Source organism: Terrapene carolina, unplaced genomic scaffold, assembly GCF_002925995.2.
Source record: "Terrapene carolina triunguis isolate 2854851 unplaced genomic scaffold, T_m_triunguis-2.0 Scaffold120, whole genome shotgun sequence".
Classification (NCBI taxonomy): Eukaryota; Metazoa; Chordata; order Testudines; family Emydidae; genus Terrapene; species Terrapene triunguis.
The window spans coordinates 8,983,451-9,001,168 of NW_020664471.1; the positions used below are offsets into that span (position 1 = coordinate 8,983,451).

Sequence of the window (17,718 nt, forward strand, 5' to 3'; positions counted from 1 at the left end):
GTTGTTACAGAGAAGAAAGAAAGAAAGAAAGAAAGAAAGTAAAGGAAACAACAACAAACAGCCGCAGTGGAAATTCCTCAGAAAGAAATATTTACGTTAGGCGTTGACATCTTTTTTCTGTGCCCGCGCCGTATACTGCACAAATACACAGTTGACTATAGACTTGCAGGCTAGGAAATAACAGTAACGACTTGGGATCATCCACATCAGAGTGAAAATAAACAATACAACAACAACAGTACTACAGAGCGGGTGGGGGCTAGAGGTTTGCAGTGTTTATTGGGGAGCAGGATATGAGTGATAAAGAACTGAAATAAAACGGGGGTGCTGATTAAAACTTCAGAGGAAGATGATCAGGGATGTCCCCCCCCCCCCCCACTGGCTCACAACTTTTATCTTTAGCAGATTGGGGGGAGGAGGAAGAAAGCCCCCACTCCTGAACAAATCACCCCATGAATATGCAGCGCAGCGCTCATTGAGTCTGAAAGAGTCACGACCCCAGTCGTGGTTTCTTGACTTGCTTGTAGCTGTTGCTCTTTCATGCTCACTTTTACCGTATTGCTCCCCCAACAGGCAAAACTTTCTATTCACACACACACTGACGTCTTTTGCGCATTTCCTGCATTAGAGAGAGAGAGAGAGCGAGGCAAAGAGAGGTGGGGTGGTGCTGCTGCTCAGCCCAGCAGCACCGCGAGCCAGCAGCGCTAGCCATCCAGAAGGCGGTGGTCACCCTGTGCCTTTTTAAATCTCCAAAGAGCCTGATCCGGAGCAGACTCCCCTCATGCATTGGATTCGTTCCACTGGATCCTTGGCCTTTGAGGAGGAGGAGGAGGAGGAGAAGGCGAGGAGGCTCCTCGATCCTATGCGGATGTAAGGTCCCCGGGTGTGTGTTTTCTGAGCAGAGGCTGTGAAGTAGGCAGGGCTGGTTGTTTGGCTTGGTGTTTCGGGTTTGTGTGTGTGTTGCTGCTGCTGCCCACAGACAGTACTAGCGTGAGCAAGAGCCTCGGATCGCGGCTCTGCCTCCTTTGCAAAGACTGATCCAGGATTATGATCTAGGTGAAGGGAAAAGTCTGTTGCCCACCCCAAGGGTTTATTATGCTCGGATTTTGATTGCATTTTGGGGGGGTTTCTGCAAACACGGCCGTCCCCCCCTCCTTCCCTCCCTTCCTCCCTTGTTTTCCGTTAGAAACACAGGCACATTGTATGTATTTACGGGGTGTCGCAAGAGCAAAGGCTAAATAATCAAAGGTAGCAGCAGCAACAATAAGGGAGCCCCCACGTTGTGGTCCGTCCCCCCCCCCCCGCAGACCTGCTCTCCTATTTATTGGTGAGATCTCCCTGCCTCCCTCCCTGTGCGTGTGAGTGTGTGTGTGAGTGAGTGAGTGTGCTTAATCCCAGGAAAAGTGAAGCCATCCAACCATGGTGGTTTTTAATGGCTTGCTGAAAATCAAGATCTGCGAGGCGGTGAATCTGAAACCCACACCTTGGTCGCTGAGGCATGCGGTGGGTCCCAGACCACAGACCTTTTTGCTGGACCCTTACATCGCCCTCAACGTGGACGATTCCAGGATCGGGCAGACCTCGACCAAGCAAAAGACCAACAGCCCTGCCTGGAATGATGAGTTTGTCACTGACGTTTGCAATGGCAGGAAGATTGAGATGGCTGTTTTCCATGATGCCCCTATCGGGTACGATGATTTTGTGGCTAACTGCACTATACAGTTTGAGGACTTGCTGCAGAATGGGAGCCGCCACTTTGAGGACTGGGTAAGTGTTTGCACTGTAAATGCATATGGTTTTGTAAGGCACTGCTGGGGATGCAACACCTTCATTGCAGAGCTAGATTGCCAATGGCATGAAATGGCTCTGAAGCCTTTCCAGGCTTTATTATACTCAGCCAGGCAGTGTTACTGCATATCTCCCTTCTCTAAGATGTGTTTTACAATTTTTTTTGGGGAGAGGTGGAATCATTGAGTCTGGGTAAAAGGTGGATCCTACTGGATCCAGCCTCCGAAATGTCACTGCCTAAATGGGGAACAAGTGTAGTTGCTCCTATTGTACCAAAAAACAAAACAAAACAAACAAGATAGACCCCCAGTGCATCCAGGAGTAACAATGCAGCAAAAACCCAGATCCAGAAGCTAGATCTTGATGGAGCCAGAATGTGGCTCACACCTCCCAAATTCTAATGCTTAAATTGAGAACACTATAAATGCTCTTGTTGCACCAACAGAACCCAGACCATGATGGATCCTGGCATGAAAGCACCACCAAAATCCAGATCTGATACTTGAAACCAGACAATTTTTGATCCCAAACCCCCAACTTTACAGCATCAATAGGAAACAAACATAGATATTCTTCTGACACCAAAAATCTGGATCTTGATGCATTCCAATGCAATTGTACTGCAGGTACTTGGTAGCTAAATCCTGCCAATTTTTGGTCCTAGTCTGTGAAATTCCACTGCCTAACTAAGCCACATGTTTAGCTGCCCCTTAAATATCCAGATCTGATGTGCCCAAGCCCCACAGCGCTGCAAAATCTTGAATCCAGCATCCCAACATAATGTGGTTCAATTGCACTGCAAACAAAAAACCATTTGGAGATGTGCATTTCACAACTATATAAAACACAAATGTATCACTGAAACAGCAACAAAGTTGGCTATATGTATTGTAAATAATGTTAACAATAATGTTCACAAGAAAGCATTAGAAACAATCCTCTGATCTGGGATGTTCCATACATGACCAGCCATAATGTTGTGAAATGTGCACCTACTTGTTTATTTATTCTTGATCAAGAATCCAAATCTGGGCATTATTTGTTTAGCAGATGGAATAACATCAAAACACCAGAGCCTAGACTAGAAAATAGTTGGCAGATCATGGGCCTGATTCTAATTTACACGAAAGGGCATCTTTACATCGCAATGGCAGTGTAAAAGAGCCTTAAAGTGGATGTAAAGAGCTGTCAGTGTGAAGGAAAGGGGCCTTAGTGTAAATGACAATCAGGCCCTATTTATGCTGATTGACTAAGAACTGAATGAGGGCTGTATAATTTTTATTTTAATATTAAAATTAACCTTTATAGCTTTAAATGAGTCTATAAAGCCAAACATAACTTCTGCTAAATATGTTGCACCATGATGCTTGGGGTCTGTATTATTTTGGTGGGCTATCAGAGTTGCTTATTTACCAAGTTGAGAGGCTAATACTGGGTATTATGCAGCCAAAACTTAGCTCATTTGGAAAGGTTTTTGCAGCTATCTTGTATCTGAAACCAGCAATGAAATCCTGGTCCCACTGAAATCAATGGGAATATCAGACCAGGATTCATCTCACATTTTTTGGTGGAAGAGTAGACGCAAGACTTATTTTCTGTTTTCATGGTACAAATTCTGAGTTTGTGGCCCAAATTTGGCAGGACTTTGAATGATTCAGATGCCAAATATGAATTTTGGCAGTGCTATTGTGCTGGGCATATCAGGGTTCAGATTTTTAAGGTGCAATAGGAGCATCTAAACATGTTCTTTACGTAGGCAATGGAATTTAGCAGTTTGGGCCCCAAAACTGACAAGATCTGTCAGGATCCCGGTAGCGAATCCAGGAATTTGTGGTGCTATTGTACTGAGATGCATTGAGGTCCAGATTTTTTGGGAGTAAGAGTGTCTACATTTGTTTTCTATTGATGCAGTAGAATTGAGGGTAGGGTGGTCGTGGCCAAAAATTGGCTGATCCAGCAGAATCCAGGTGCTGAATGTGCATTTTTGCATAGCTCTCATGCCGTGATGTCTCATGGTCTGAATTTTATTGGTGCAGCAGGAGCAGATACACCTGTTCTCTATTTAAGTATTAGAATTTGAAGGGTGGGGCCAAATACTGGCAGGATCCAGCATTTGCCTTTTCCAAAATTATCTAATGAATCTTGCTTTACTGACTTTGATCAGCATAGGATAGAACATGGCATAATGCATAATTATTATTATACTGCATGTGATTATTTCATTTGTTAATAGGTAGGGACATCCAACAAACTTGCTTTTAGGACAATAAACTGTTTCTTCATCTGTTTTCACTGAGCTACTAGAGGCTTAGATTAATCCTATATCTAGTGCCATCTCTAAACAAAATAAAAATAAATAAAAACAACACATTCATTAACAACTTCAGCAGTATTTGAATATTAAAGCCTAGAAAAAAGAAATGTTCTATGAAATCAAATACATGAAGGTACCTTATGATTCTTACACTACAAGGAAAATGTACATGGCCTAAACCACCTTCAGTCAAACAAATATACTTGTGCATTGTAAGTATGCACTAATATATCTGGACCTTTAATCATGTTAGAGATGAGGTTCCTATGTTTAATAAGAGAAATAAATTCCTCACTTTAGGTCTGTAATTGAAGGCAGCTATTTTTTCTATTACTCTTGCTATTTTTCAGAAATTAAAGAACAGAAATTGGAGTAGCCAATTTCTCCTTAATGCCTGCAATATCTAATAAATATAGTCTAATGAACAGTCTTGGAAACTATGCTTAGCAGTTTTAAGGTCTGCTCATTAACACAGTAATCCTGGTAGTTACAACTGGTTAACAGGTACCTGCTGAGCATATTAAATTAAATCACATTGCTACCGTCTTTTACCTTACACAATCCAGTCTGATGCAATACTGCTTCCTACACTAGACCTTTACAATAAAATAAATTTGTCAAAATAATAATGTATTGATAACAGTTCTTGTCAACATATTAACAGCTCTCATGCATTCATGTGCATGATCTTATAATACATACAGTTCTAAACTGTATTTTTAAGAAAAATTTTTTTTTTTTTTTTTTAAATATCCATACTAGTTTTAAGGGGAAATTACTGACCTTGTAATTCTTATCAAAGTTCCAAAATGCAAAGTGGACATCGCTGTCCAATATGTATCTGAAAAGGAATACTGTGTTGTTTTCTAGGGGGAAAAAAATCTCTCCTTTATGTAGTCAGCTCACCTACTTTGGTTGATTTTGCTCATTATGCTATCCCTAATGTTTTTTTAAAAGATGAATTTTTCAGGAAGATGCTACATATTTTTCTCATTATTATGGTTGTGATGTAGACTGACACTATGGTTACAGTGGAAGCACTAACGTGATACACAAGTACAAATCTTAGTATCATGATAGCGACTTTTGCATTAGGAAGACTCCATTAAACACGCAACAAGCAATTTTCTTTTATCCCTAGGAATACTCAGCAGTCACAAAAATTAATTTGAAACATTATTTGCTGACCCAGTGCAGACTACCTGTACATGTGTACCTCATGGCACATTTTCAAAGTGGTGTCTTATTTCAACACAATTGTCTAGATACTAACAGATGGCAGATTTTTAAAGGATTAAATGCTATGTGTTTTTTTTTAAAAATGCTTGTGCATTTACGCAGATGCTTGTGTTGATTTCTGAAAACAGAACAGTGACAATTAAAAAGATGGCTGCTTTTTACAGCGATGCATCAATACAGACACAGCACAGTTAAAGTGTCAGTTTTGCAGATTTTACTTGTTAATGGCTACATTGCAGTTTTAAAGAGAGTCCTAGATTGTTAATATTACAAGCTTCTCTATAGCTGAATAAAGTACTAGGAATGGGGCAAAGGATACTCAGGAAGATGTTGAAAGCTTTACATTTGGGAAATATGGAGCAATAAGTTAGGAAATCGTGAGGAAAAAATTCTGTTAAAAATAACATGAAAGTATTAGTTAAGTGTGATTCAATTTAGGTGAAATGTCATTCATAATATTATAATAGACATGTCTTGATCTATTTTACCAAGGTTTATCATGTATGAAGTTTGTACTTTAATTTAGTAATATAGTCACATGTAAATTAGTAAGTTTTAAAGTGGGAAGAAAATTATTTTTATAACAAGGCTCATGACTGTAACTTTATGAACTAGAATTACTAGTGCTTATGTTCAGATTGCTAGTAGTCGAAACACTAAATATTAGCTTATCTGCCAGATATTTGGCTGGATCCTGAGTTGATGTAAATCAACATAGCTCTGTCGATGTCACTGGATCTATGCTGATTACACTAGCTAAGGATCTTGCCCAGTAGGCCCAACTCTTTGCATGAGAAAATCTCTTCTCGAAGTCACTGAAATTGGGCCCTCATGAGAAATTAATCCTTTTGCAGGCTGAGTAACTAGAATGCATGTGTTCAACCAGGACATCCCAACTTTTAAAAATGAAGACCTTCTATTTGCATCACAGAATATCATAAAGCTAGAGTTAGACTAGAATAATGTACTGGACTTCATTTTGTACTGGCTTAAGAACGCCCTGCACATTCAGGAAAAAAATATGTGGTGTGCCATACAAATATACATATCTATCTATCTATCTATCTATCTATCTATACACCCACCCACGTACACCCACACTTTCGTGAGCTTCTGTTTGGTTGTCATGTGCTTTTTTCCTTACTTCATTTCCCCATCATTGCTGATTCCCAAGATCTAAAAATGAAGCATACTCTTTTAAAATCGCCCTGCTTATTTACCTGATTTATTCAGTGATAGCAAAGTCAGTACTGGAAGCATCATATTTCCTTTAGTAAATGATGGTGATGACACTCATGTGACTGTGTGGCATCACTGCATAAAATAAGCTGATTATGAATTGAACAGAAACTGAATGCCTCGTCAATCAGCAATTATGAAAAATGGAATTTGGAAAAGTTTACCTAAATATAGTTTATGGTCCTGCAAAAACACTCGGAATGAGATTACTCAGGGTAGTAAGTGTTTGCAAGGTCAGGTCCATACTTTGGGGCTGCAATGAGTAGTGTGAAGGCTTTAAGTAATACTGCCTAAAGTTAGGTGCTTAAATGAGAAAGCCCTGATTTTCAAAGTGCTGAGCTAACACAGGAGTTGTTGGGCCTAGTTATCTAGTGAAAATATATGAGAAATACAAAAATATATGAGGAGGAATACTGGATATGACCAGTAGCAATATCCACTGAAAATAGTAGGATACAGCTTGCCACCTACTATACTCCGTGTGCTGAATTAATTGTAAAGGTTGTTCAGGTGCCTGCCCCTGGTTTTCTGCTTTGTATTGTCATGTACCTTTTGCTTTTTGTGTGATAACTTACCACAGCTAGCAGGTCTAGGCGTTCTATTATTCCAGTGGACAGGGGATTGAATTGTAATAATTTTAGTATAGGTCACTCTACATATTAGTTTATACTTGTGCCTGATGTAGACTGGATGATGAACGTTGGCAATAGACTAGAGGAGTATGATCATTATGCATCTTCCCTTTTCTATTCTTCTCTATCCATTGAACTTATCTGCACAGAATATGAAATTTGAGAAGCCCAGGATTTTCTATTTAGAAGCTTTGCTTCTTATCTACATATTCAGAGCCAGATCATCAGCTGCTGTAAATCATATCATCTGTTGACTGTTTGTTTAAATCAATTAGTAGACTCTGGTCCTAGTTGATAGGCATCTACATCACAAAACAATCATCACTAATTGGAAACCCGGGTTAGTTTCAGCAAAATTTGAATATGCCATGGAGACTGAACTACACTTTCGCTCTGAAAGGTATTGCTTCCAGATCAGGACTGAGAAGCCAAAGAAATGTGCAGTACTAGTGTTGCCTGCAAGATACCAGTTATATGGATGAAGTGAGTGGATACAAATCATGATTCTAAAGAAAGAATGTAATTGTGTTTTATTTAACTTAGATTTTTTTATTTACATTTTGCTAGTGATTAATTTTCTTCTAATTTTATAGTCTTAAATTGCTGAAATGTGTATAATACTCGATTCTTCAATGATCTTCCTAATTGTTTGTAGAATTTCAGCTGTTACATAGAGATTTTTCTCTACTATGGCCTGGTCTACACTACAAAGTTAGGTCAACATAAGCTGCCTTGGGTCGACCTAATTGTTCATCTGTCTACACTTAAATGTCTGCCACTGATGTGAGTGTCCTGTTACAATGACAAACACTACCTCCCTGAGCAGCATTGAGCCATGGTCAATGTACTGAGGTTGACACAGCACAAGTGTAGATGCTGCATTACTTGTGTCGACCCAGCTGTCGCACAATCCTCAACACTGATTGCTCTAGTCACAATTGTGAACTCCACTGCCCAGGGGTCATGGAGACTGGAACCCACTTCTCCCATTTAAAATTTTTGAAGTGCCTTTCCCTGACTGTCCAGGTTGGTGAGCACATCTAGCTGCTCTCCATTGTTGTGAGCAACTGCCCAGCTGAACTGCGGGCTACACATTCCAGCCATGCTTCAGCTTGGAGTAGACAGGAGATATTGGATCTCCTGGGCCTGCGGGGAGAAGGGGTTGTACAGGCACAGCTCTGAACCAGCCATAGAAACGTCAACATCTACGAGCAGATTGCACAGGGATTGTAGGTACGATGGGGACCAGCAGCAGTGCCATGTGAAAGCGAAGGAACTGTGGCAGGCATGCTAGAAGGCCCGGGAGGCAAAATGTCAATCCCGTGTCGAGTCACAGACCTGCTGCTTTTGCAAAGAGCTGCATACCATACTTGGAGACCCCACCACCAGCCCGCAGACCACCGAGGATAAATCTGAGGAACCAAAATCGCAGGCCCCTTGCAAGAACAGCAAAGAGGAGCTGCAGGAGGAAGAGGAGGAATATGGGGGACATGTGACTGGTGGGGTCCAGCTAAGCCATGAGCCAGGACCTATTTGAGACTCCACAGCAGTCCAGTCAGTCGAGCATGGGTGAGCCCAGTGCAGGAGAAGGAACCTCAGGTAAGTGCGTACATTTATTTTCCATTACATTGATGTCCCCAACTTAGCAGGACACAGATATCATTTTTCATTAATTTACTTGTACTATAAAAGGTAGAGGTACAACAAAGAGAGGTAGCTTATTATCTGATTTTCATTCCCCTCTAGAGTTAGGCAAGGAGGGGTCATGAAGAGCAGTTAGTTCATATACACAGGGATATCCCTTGAATCCTCCTGAGAGACCGTGATGAAACTTTCATGGAGATACTCTGCAGTTCTCTCCTGAAGTTTCTAGAGATGGCAGCCGTATATCTTCCTCTGTGGTAGGACAGTTTCCCATGCCACTCAGCAATAACTTCGGCAGGCACCATTGCAGTAAAGAGGCTAGCAGCATATGGGCCTCTTTAGGATGCCAGCTGTAACTGTGCTCTCTCTGCCTGTGTTACCTGCAGGAGTGAGATATCAGCTAAAATCACCACCACATGTGGAAAATGGTACCAGTATTCAGTGCAATTGCCCATGACTCATAGTTTCATGCAACTGAGCAATTCCTGTCTCACTGCCTGTGAGCCATACTCACAATGGCAGGTGCTGTGGATGGCATGTGCACAAGCACTCCAAAGCAGAAGTGTCAATAGACTTGTTTAAAATCTTAGGGGAGCAAGGGAGGCGAGTTCTGAATCTTAACTTTCACTTTCAATTGTGACTATACTGACAATGGTTCCTCTGTGTGTTTTATTTGCAGCGGCTGCCATTGAGGCCTTGAGGGGTTCCCCCTCCACATCCTTGGAATGCCTGAGCCAGCTAAGAAGTAGAAAGAAGAGGACTCAGGTGACATGTTCAATGAAATCCTGCAAGCCAGTGCTGCATCAGACTGTGAGCAAAGGGCTTGGAGGGTGAACACTGCAGACAGCCTGGAGAAGGAAAGAGCGGACAGGGGAAAGACCCAGGAGTCCCAGCAGGAAAAGGAGAGGTAGATTCACCAGAACAGAATGGGGCTTCTCTGGCAGCAAACACAGATGCTGCAGACTCTTGTGGACCTGCAGGTTCAACAATCCCGGGCTCGTCTCTGTTTGCAGTCCATGGAGAACTCCATTACAGCACCTCCTTACATACATCACAATGTTCCATTTGGCAACCGGGGCCACAACCTTACCCCTACCACTCCACATCAGGGGGATATTAAGGACAACCACAGCTTCACATACACTGCTCTGCCACTGATGCTGTATATGTAGGTAAAACGGACTTGAATGCTCTTTCCCATTGGTAAGTTCTGTTCCATTAATATATTAAGTTTTTAATGTATTTGCTTTTAAATGGTACAGATTGTTTTTGCACTGGTTTTGTTACTTAATAACATTCTATTATTTGGAAAATAATTAATCTTTATTAGTTCACAACATATGCTGCAGAGTGCCTAGCAGTTCAGAAAGCACCCAGCACTTCAAAATTAATAGGTGCATTGCCAGTTGTGTTCATAGATGTATACCAAGCACCACACAATTCCTAACAAGCTCCAAAACAGCAGGGCAAGGTAGAGCACAATACACCACAATGCATTACTGTGGTTTACTGTTAAAGTGCTCTTTCAAAGCCTCCCTGAGCTGTATAGCTCTGTGTTTTGCTCTTCTAATAGCCCTTGTGTCTGGCTGTTCAAACTCAGCAGACAGCTGCTCCACCTCCACCCTCTATTCCGGCAGCAGTTTTTCCCTGTTTGCTTCACAGATATTATGCAGGACACAGGAGGCAGCTACAACCATTGGGATGTTTTTTTCACTGAGATCCAAACTTGTGATTAAACAACACCAGCTCCCCTTCAATCTAGCAAAACCACATTCAACTGTCATTCTGTACCAGCTGAGCCAGTAGTTGAATCTTTTCTTGGTGCTGTTGAGGTGGCTGGTGTATGGCTTCATGAGCCAGAGGAGTAAGGGATAGGCTGGGTCACCCAGGATCACTGTTGACAACATTGCCAATCAGGAAAGAAGGTCCCTGCTTGTAGCTTTCTGAACAGTCCTTTGTTCTTAAAGATGCAAGAGTCAAGCACCTTCCCTGACTAGCCAATATTGATGTTGGTGAAGCATCCCTGGTGATCCATGAACTTTTGCATAACCATAGAAAACTAGCTCTTTCTGTTGATGTTCTCTGTGGCAAGGTGGTCTGGTGCCAAAATAGGGATATTTGTGCTTAGGGTTGCCAACTTTCTAATCGCACAAAACCGAACACCCCTGCCCTGAGGCCCTGCCCCTGCTCCGCCCCTTCTCTGAGGCCCAGCCCCCACTCACTCCATCCCCCCATCTGCCGTCGCTTGCTCTCCCCCACCCTCAATCATTTTCACTGGGCTGGAGCAGGGGGTTGGGGTATGGGAGGGGGTGAGGGCTCCTGCTAATTCCCTGCCTGCCCTGGCTCCGTGCAGCTCCCGGAATTGGCCAGCATGTCCCTGCAGGCCCTAGACAGAGGGGCCGGGGGCTCTGTGCGCTGCCCACGCCTGCAAGCGCTGCCCCCACAGCTCCCATTGGCCGCGGTTCCTGAACACTTGGCAACTCCACCACCGTTTGGGAACCCCGTTGCTACAGATCCATCCATTATCTTGCATTTTACTAAACATACAGCATCCATCTCCTGCACATTGCTGAGAGTCATGGTCCTGCGCAGCAGGAGACCATTAATGGCTTTGCACACTTGCATGACAACAGCCCCCACAGTGGATTTTCCAATTCCAAAATGATTTTCCACTGACCAGTAGCAATCCAGCGTTGCAAGTTTCCACAGTGAAATCCGCCCTCACTTCTCTGCTGTCAGTGCAGCTCTCATTGTGGTGTCCCTGCACTGGAAGGCTGGGGCGAACTTGGCACACAGATCCAGGAATGTGGCCTTGTGCATTTGAAAGTTCTGCAGCCATTGCTTATAATTCCAAGCTAGCATTACAATGCAAATCCAGTGCTTGTTTCTCGGGCCCAGAAGCAGCACTCCACCATCTTCAGCTGCTCTGTGAACGCCACCGACAACCTTGAATTGGTTCTTGCTATATCCCACAGCAATCTGTCCTCCGCAAAATCGTCATGGTCCATGCTGATTCAGTTCTTATGGCTCTGCAAATACCAAAAGATTGCGCGTCCTGTGCTTGCAACATTTGTGACAATAGTGCAGATCTGTGCAGGCTCCATGCTGCTGTCAGAGATGGCGGACTGCAAGGAGGGCTGCGCGGGTTCATCAGATATTTAAAAAAGGCTATAGATGACATCATGGGATGGAGACAGTTGCATGCTGGGAAGTAAACACCTTGCTCCCTGTCACTGCTGTGTGACTATTTTCTGCCCCACTATGCATTGCCAAAACTTCCCAAAAGACAATGTGCTGGACGATGGTGGGCTGCACACTTGGATAGCTACCCATGGTGCTCCGCATTGTGCAATGACACAACCATTCCTGGTGAGTCTGCAGAGTGCCAAAGCAAGGAGCCAAATATGCACGTACACAAATGATATAATAACTGCGGTGGCTATATGCATATCTTGCGTCGACCAGTTTGTAATGTAGAGTTGGCCTGAGAAGTTTGACATTTCACACATAAAAATTCTCATCTGTGCTGAAAAAGACAAATCCAGATCTTCATTAACATCTTTACTGTGAGAAAAACACAAATTTACGCCTGTACTGCATTTGCAAACAAAATCACCTTCTGACATATTGAATTTCCACAAATCAAGAAGGCTGAAATGCTTTGACCACTGCACTTCTCCATTGTTTGAGGTTGATGGGACTAGTGCTCCTATGTCACTTAGGTGCTTTTGAAAATCCTACCGTTAGGTGTCTAAATATTACTAGGAAAAGCAGTCAGTAAATAAAGACTGACATTTAATAAAATCCGTTTGCTCTTTACTCTTATTCATTACCACTAATACTCCTGCCAACATCGCTGCCGCTGCTTGTCGGGCGTGGTTTAATTATGCGGGTGGGAGAGCTCTCTCCTGTCAGTATAGAGCGGCTACATGAGAGATCTTTTAGCGGTGCAGTTGCATCAGTACAGCTGTGCTGCTGTAAGGTTTTTAGTGTAGACATAGCCTTAGTTGGTGGCATGAGAGCTTTTGGCAGATTTATAGAGAAAGACCTGTAGGAGATTCACCATCAGAGAGGACTGGGGAAGGGACTTTCCAGCCCAGCCAGATGGAGAGGCCTGTGGGGAGCTCCCTGGAGCGAGGAATGAGAGCAGAAGCCTGAAAAGGCTTGAGAAAATGCTGGACAGTAGGTTTGGGGAAATGTCTTGCAAGAGGCTGGTGAATCTGTGAAATGAGGGAAAGGCTTGTTTTGATTTAAGCTGATGTTTGAATTCTGACGCGTTGATAAACTGGACCTTGAGAAGGGATGTTAAGTATCTGAGTATCCAAGAAAGGGAAACTGAGGCAGTGATAGGGTCTGGTACCAGATTGTGTAAAACCTGTTGCAAAGATTGGAGAAAGGGAACATCAGAGAATACTGAATGAAATGCCCTAGCTCTGTATAAATGAGTGCTTTCCTACAGTACAGATGTCACTAGAAAGGTCGAAAAAGAATATTCAGCAACAATTAAACACTTGGATCAGCAAATGATAGTATTAGCAAATAGTGCCATACATTAGGCAATTTTTTGAATGACAATTATGCTTTGCACTAGTTGCTAAAATGAAATACAAACTAGCATGATACAAAAAAAAGGTGCAGAATTATATAACCTACTGATTGTTAGTCAAAGTGAGCGATTTGAATTGCTAGTAAAGTTTGGGTTTTAAAGTGTCCTTTCACTATGAAAGACTATCCTGTTCCTCTGCTTTTTGCTAGCAGGACCAAGATTTCCCCAAAGAGAATCTGATCTGGACATCACTTCAGAATAAGCAGCTGACAGGCTGGTGAGGTGTGTGCAGCCGCCTGCTTGGAAGTCAGAGAAAGTGAAGTTGTGCTGCTCCAATAAGCTCTGCTACAGAGGGGGAAGAGGTTCAGCCTGGTTAAGAGATGACCAGATTTAACATGATTGATTTGAAGCTGGGACAGAATCTCCAGTTTCAGTAGAATAAGCTGAGAGATAGAGGGTCTATCCCTCAAAATTGGGACAGTTCCGGTGGGATGGAAACCATGCATTGCAAACTTGTAGCAAAGCACTGACAACGCTGGAATTGCACAAATAATGGTGCCTGGGGAAGAAGAGCTCCCAAAACCACATCTGCAATAACTGCCAAGAGAACTGTCAAGTACAGGATGCGGGATAGGTCACAGTGTAAATTCTGCTGGAGATGCTCCAACACTCTGCCGCATATGGCTTCCATCCCACTAAGATTGGCTGGGTTTTGAAGGACAGCTGATTGCACTGCACCAGGAGATTTTTGTCCCAATTTCAGCATAATCCTGTGACAGTTGTCACCACCTACTGTGTTGAACCGCCGATCCCCTGTAACATTGCTACTGTGCTGCTATGCTTGAGCTCTTTCTTTGTCAGTAACTGATAAGTACACTCCCAGTGCAATGGTCAAACACAAATATAATTCTAGGAACAATGCCATATACTCATTCAATATCACAGGGCTCTGTCCCTTTAAGTTCCATTCTACACCTTTTCTCTTTGTGCCAGTCATGATTCTGAGGAAGAAGGGTTTTAGTTAACTTTAATAAACAATTTTTGTATACAAATGCTACCTGTCCCTTAAGAAATAAGCAGCAGGTAGGTATTTTCACTTGTATTTTAAAGAGCAAAATGTTTTCTTGTGCTTATAACTAATGGTTCTATAGTTATTTTAGTGTACTGTGTACACTTTATTGATTTTAAAGGAACACTTGCAGGTAGTTTAGGCTCCAAACTTAGATTTTGTGCATACACACATGTTTTATAGAGCTAAATCTGTAAAGTGTTGTAATTTTAAAACACAAATTCATTAAAACCAATTTTAAACACTCCCCTGCAATGTCTGCAACCCTGATGTGCTAACTCAAGATAGCTCTGTTCTCATTACCCCGTTCTTCCAACTGACCCCATTCCATTTGTCTCTTTCATCCACCTGTTGAATGCTCACGTGGGTAGGGACTGTCTTCTTGTACATACAGCGCTTAGCACAATAGGATCTTTGACTGAGGCTCCTAGCTGCTTTGGTAAGATCATTAATAATGCACAAGAAACAGCAAATGACGTGGACTACAAACAAAAGTTTGTCCAAGCAGAATGCAGCGCAAAAACTAAGCACAGCAGAAACTGTGAAAAATCAGTTAATTAAAAAAAAAAATCTTTCCATTCATACAATTGGGGATATTATTAGTAATAAACATAACATGATTTTAAAAGAATGTGACTTTTAACCTGATTGTCACTTAAGTAAAGAAACAAGATTTTCAAAATGAAATTGGCAAACCTTCTGAGTCCTATGTTAACATGCTATCTACCAGTGAGGGGAAACAGAGACATAGAGGCTGATTCACCTCTCACATCATTTAATGTTGGTGTAACTGCATTGATCTCAGCGTAGCTATGCTAGATGTAGGGCCTGTTCCTGTAAACACCCACACGCTTAACTTTACATAAATATGATCAGGCCCTTATGCTGGTATAAATGAGATCAGGGCATGATGGGTTGTTTTATGTGGTATGCAGTGCTGTCCCCTTGAGCAGGAGCAAAAGCATACTACCCTGCTGCAAAATAGGATACCGATTCCACAAGATACTTAACTATGTGCCTAACTTTGTGCAACTGCTAGCAGCAAATATCTCCAATGGCCGGTGATGAGACACTAGATGGGGAGGGCTCTGAGTTACTACCGAGAATTCTTTCCTAGGTGTCTGGCTGGTGGGTCTTGCCCTCATGTTCAGGGTCTAACTGATCGCCATATTTGGTGTCGGGAAGGAATTTCCCCCCGGGTCAGATTGGCAGAGAACCTGAGGGTTCTTTTGTCTTCCTCTGCAGCATGGGTCACAGGGCACTTGAAGGTTTAAACTAGTGTAAATGGTGGATACTCTGAAACTTGAAGTCTTTAAACCATGATTTGAGAACTTCAGTAACTCAGCCAGAGGTTATGGGTCTATTGTGGGAGTGGGTGGGTGAGGTTTTGTGGCCTGCAATGTGCAGGAGGTCAGACTAGATCATGATGGTCCCTTCTAACCTTAAAGTCTATGAATAGTCCCACAGCCATCAAGGGGACTCCTTGCATGTTTGAAGTTAAGCAGAGACCTATGTACCTTACTGAGGCCAAGGGGTAAAATTTTCAAAAGTGCACTACATCCATTTGAAAATGGGACTTAAACTCCTAAGTCACTTAGGAGCTTTGAAAATTTTGCCCCTACTGTTTATTTCCCCAGGGATGAATTTAGTGCAGTATTTTTAAAATAGGGTGGTTTTTTTCTTCGTAAATAGGTCTTGATCCTGCCTATTAGAACTGTGATTTGAGTTCTACAGTTCTTTTCTAAAATCATTCTCTGCATGATGAGATTTAGCCTGACTTTGGAAATATTATTTCCTCTTCCTTTTTTAAAATAAAACCGGAAAGTCTTTTTTTTTATGACCTAATTAATCTCATTAGTGAAAACAATAATAGAGTACTTAAATAATCTGTGCAATTAAACAGTCTTGTTTGAATAAATGATAGGTATTGAATTTTTAAAACATTCTAGCAATTACCTTCTATTTAAAAGGCACATGTATTCCAGCCAAGTACTGTTTTTTTATTTCCATATGACTAACTTGTCACCAATATTTCAAAATTCTATGGCATAATCCAAAATTCTGATCAAAGGCCATTTTAAAAAAAATCAGATTGAAGTGTGAGAAGGTCATCTGGCAACTAATGCAGTCTCTGAAAAGCTGAGATAAAAATGAGTATCTAACCAAAGTTGAAGATAGGAAGGCTGAGGTCAAGGAAGAATATGCACAAGCCTTAAGAAGCCACCACCCTCCAGCAATCCTCTGCAGTATTGTGTGGGCTTCCATTAGGTGGCTACTGGATATAATTCTTGCTGCTATTGGTGCCATAAATTGTGAGTTTAATACAATGTACAAGTGGCATAAAGGGGCTACAGCAGCTACTACACCAGCTGTGCAGCAATTCCCAGGTTGGGAAGTGGAGTTCATCTCCTAATACCCAGGGTTCAACACATAGAGCCTGATTGCTTGAGTTTTATGCCTGGTTACTCAAACTCCACGGTGAAATGATGGGAAGCTTAAGTGACTACATAGGTGCCTTTGAAAATTTTACCTCCCTTTGATACTATATGATTTTTTTTAAAGGTAAGAGTTGAAATGAAGTGTTTAAAACTTGCCCAGATCATGAAATGTTCTGCAGATAGTGACTGAATGACATCTTTACACTGGAATTATTTCTTGGTTTTGGTAGCGCCCCGAATGTGCTAGGTACTGTTCAAACAAAAGAGACCCAGTCCCATCCTTGAAGAGCCTACAGTTTAAAAATAAAGTAATTTACAAACTCACAATTGGCTGATGAGCAATAAACTAGAACCTGAGTTTTGAACAACTTGTGTGTCAAGAGTGGGGTGAAGTTCAAAGGCCAGCCACCTAGAGAAGGTGTAACAAAATGCACAAGGCAAATAAGCTGTGGTGTTTACATCAGAAATATGCAAAGTATCCAGAAATGTTGAATTATTGTGACTCCTTGGTCGTATGTGATGTGATGGGTCTTGAGGAGAGGGGTATTGTCTGACTGATCAGTTAAGAAAGGATGTTCATTGCACAAGGGGCATCACAGAAGAAGGTGCAGAACCTTTTGTGTGACAAGCTGAGAAGCAGGCAGATGAGACTGGTGGACCAGTTCATCACTGGTGGAGCAGAAGTAGTTAGATGGGCAACTTGGTAAGAGAGAAGAGCAGACAAATTAGGAGGGTCAGAGTTGTAAGGGTCCTTTATACATTTCCTCTTTTTGTTTCAAAATTACAAAAGTCTTTGAAAATGGTCCCCT

At 42.1% G+C, this 17,718-nt stretch overlaps 1 protein-coding gene across 1 annotated transcript in view; it reads left to right on the forward strand.

Moving 5' to 3' along the window:
- Positions 1-651: 651 nt before the first annotated feature.
- PRKCE (protein kinase C epsilon) overlaps positions 652-17,718 on the forward strand; it is a 431,438-nt gene continuing 414,371 nt past the window's right edge. Inside the window, exon 1 of the mRNA XM_029911742.1 lies at positions 652-1,767. Coding sequence (XP_029767602.1) covers positions 1,420-1,767 — 348 coding nt within the window. The 5' untranslated portion in view covers positions 652-1,419. The remainder of the gene's footprint in view (positions 1,768-17,718) is intronic.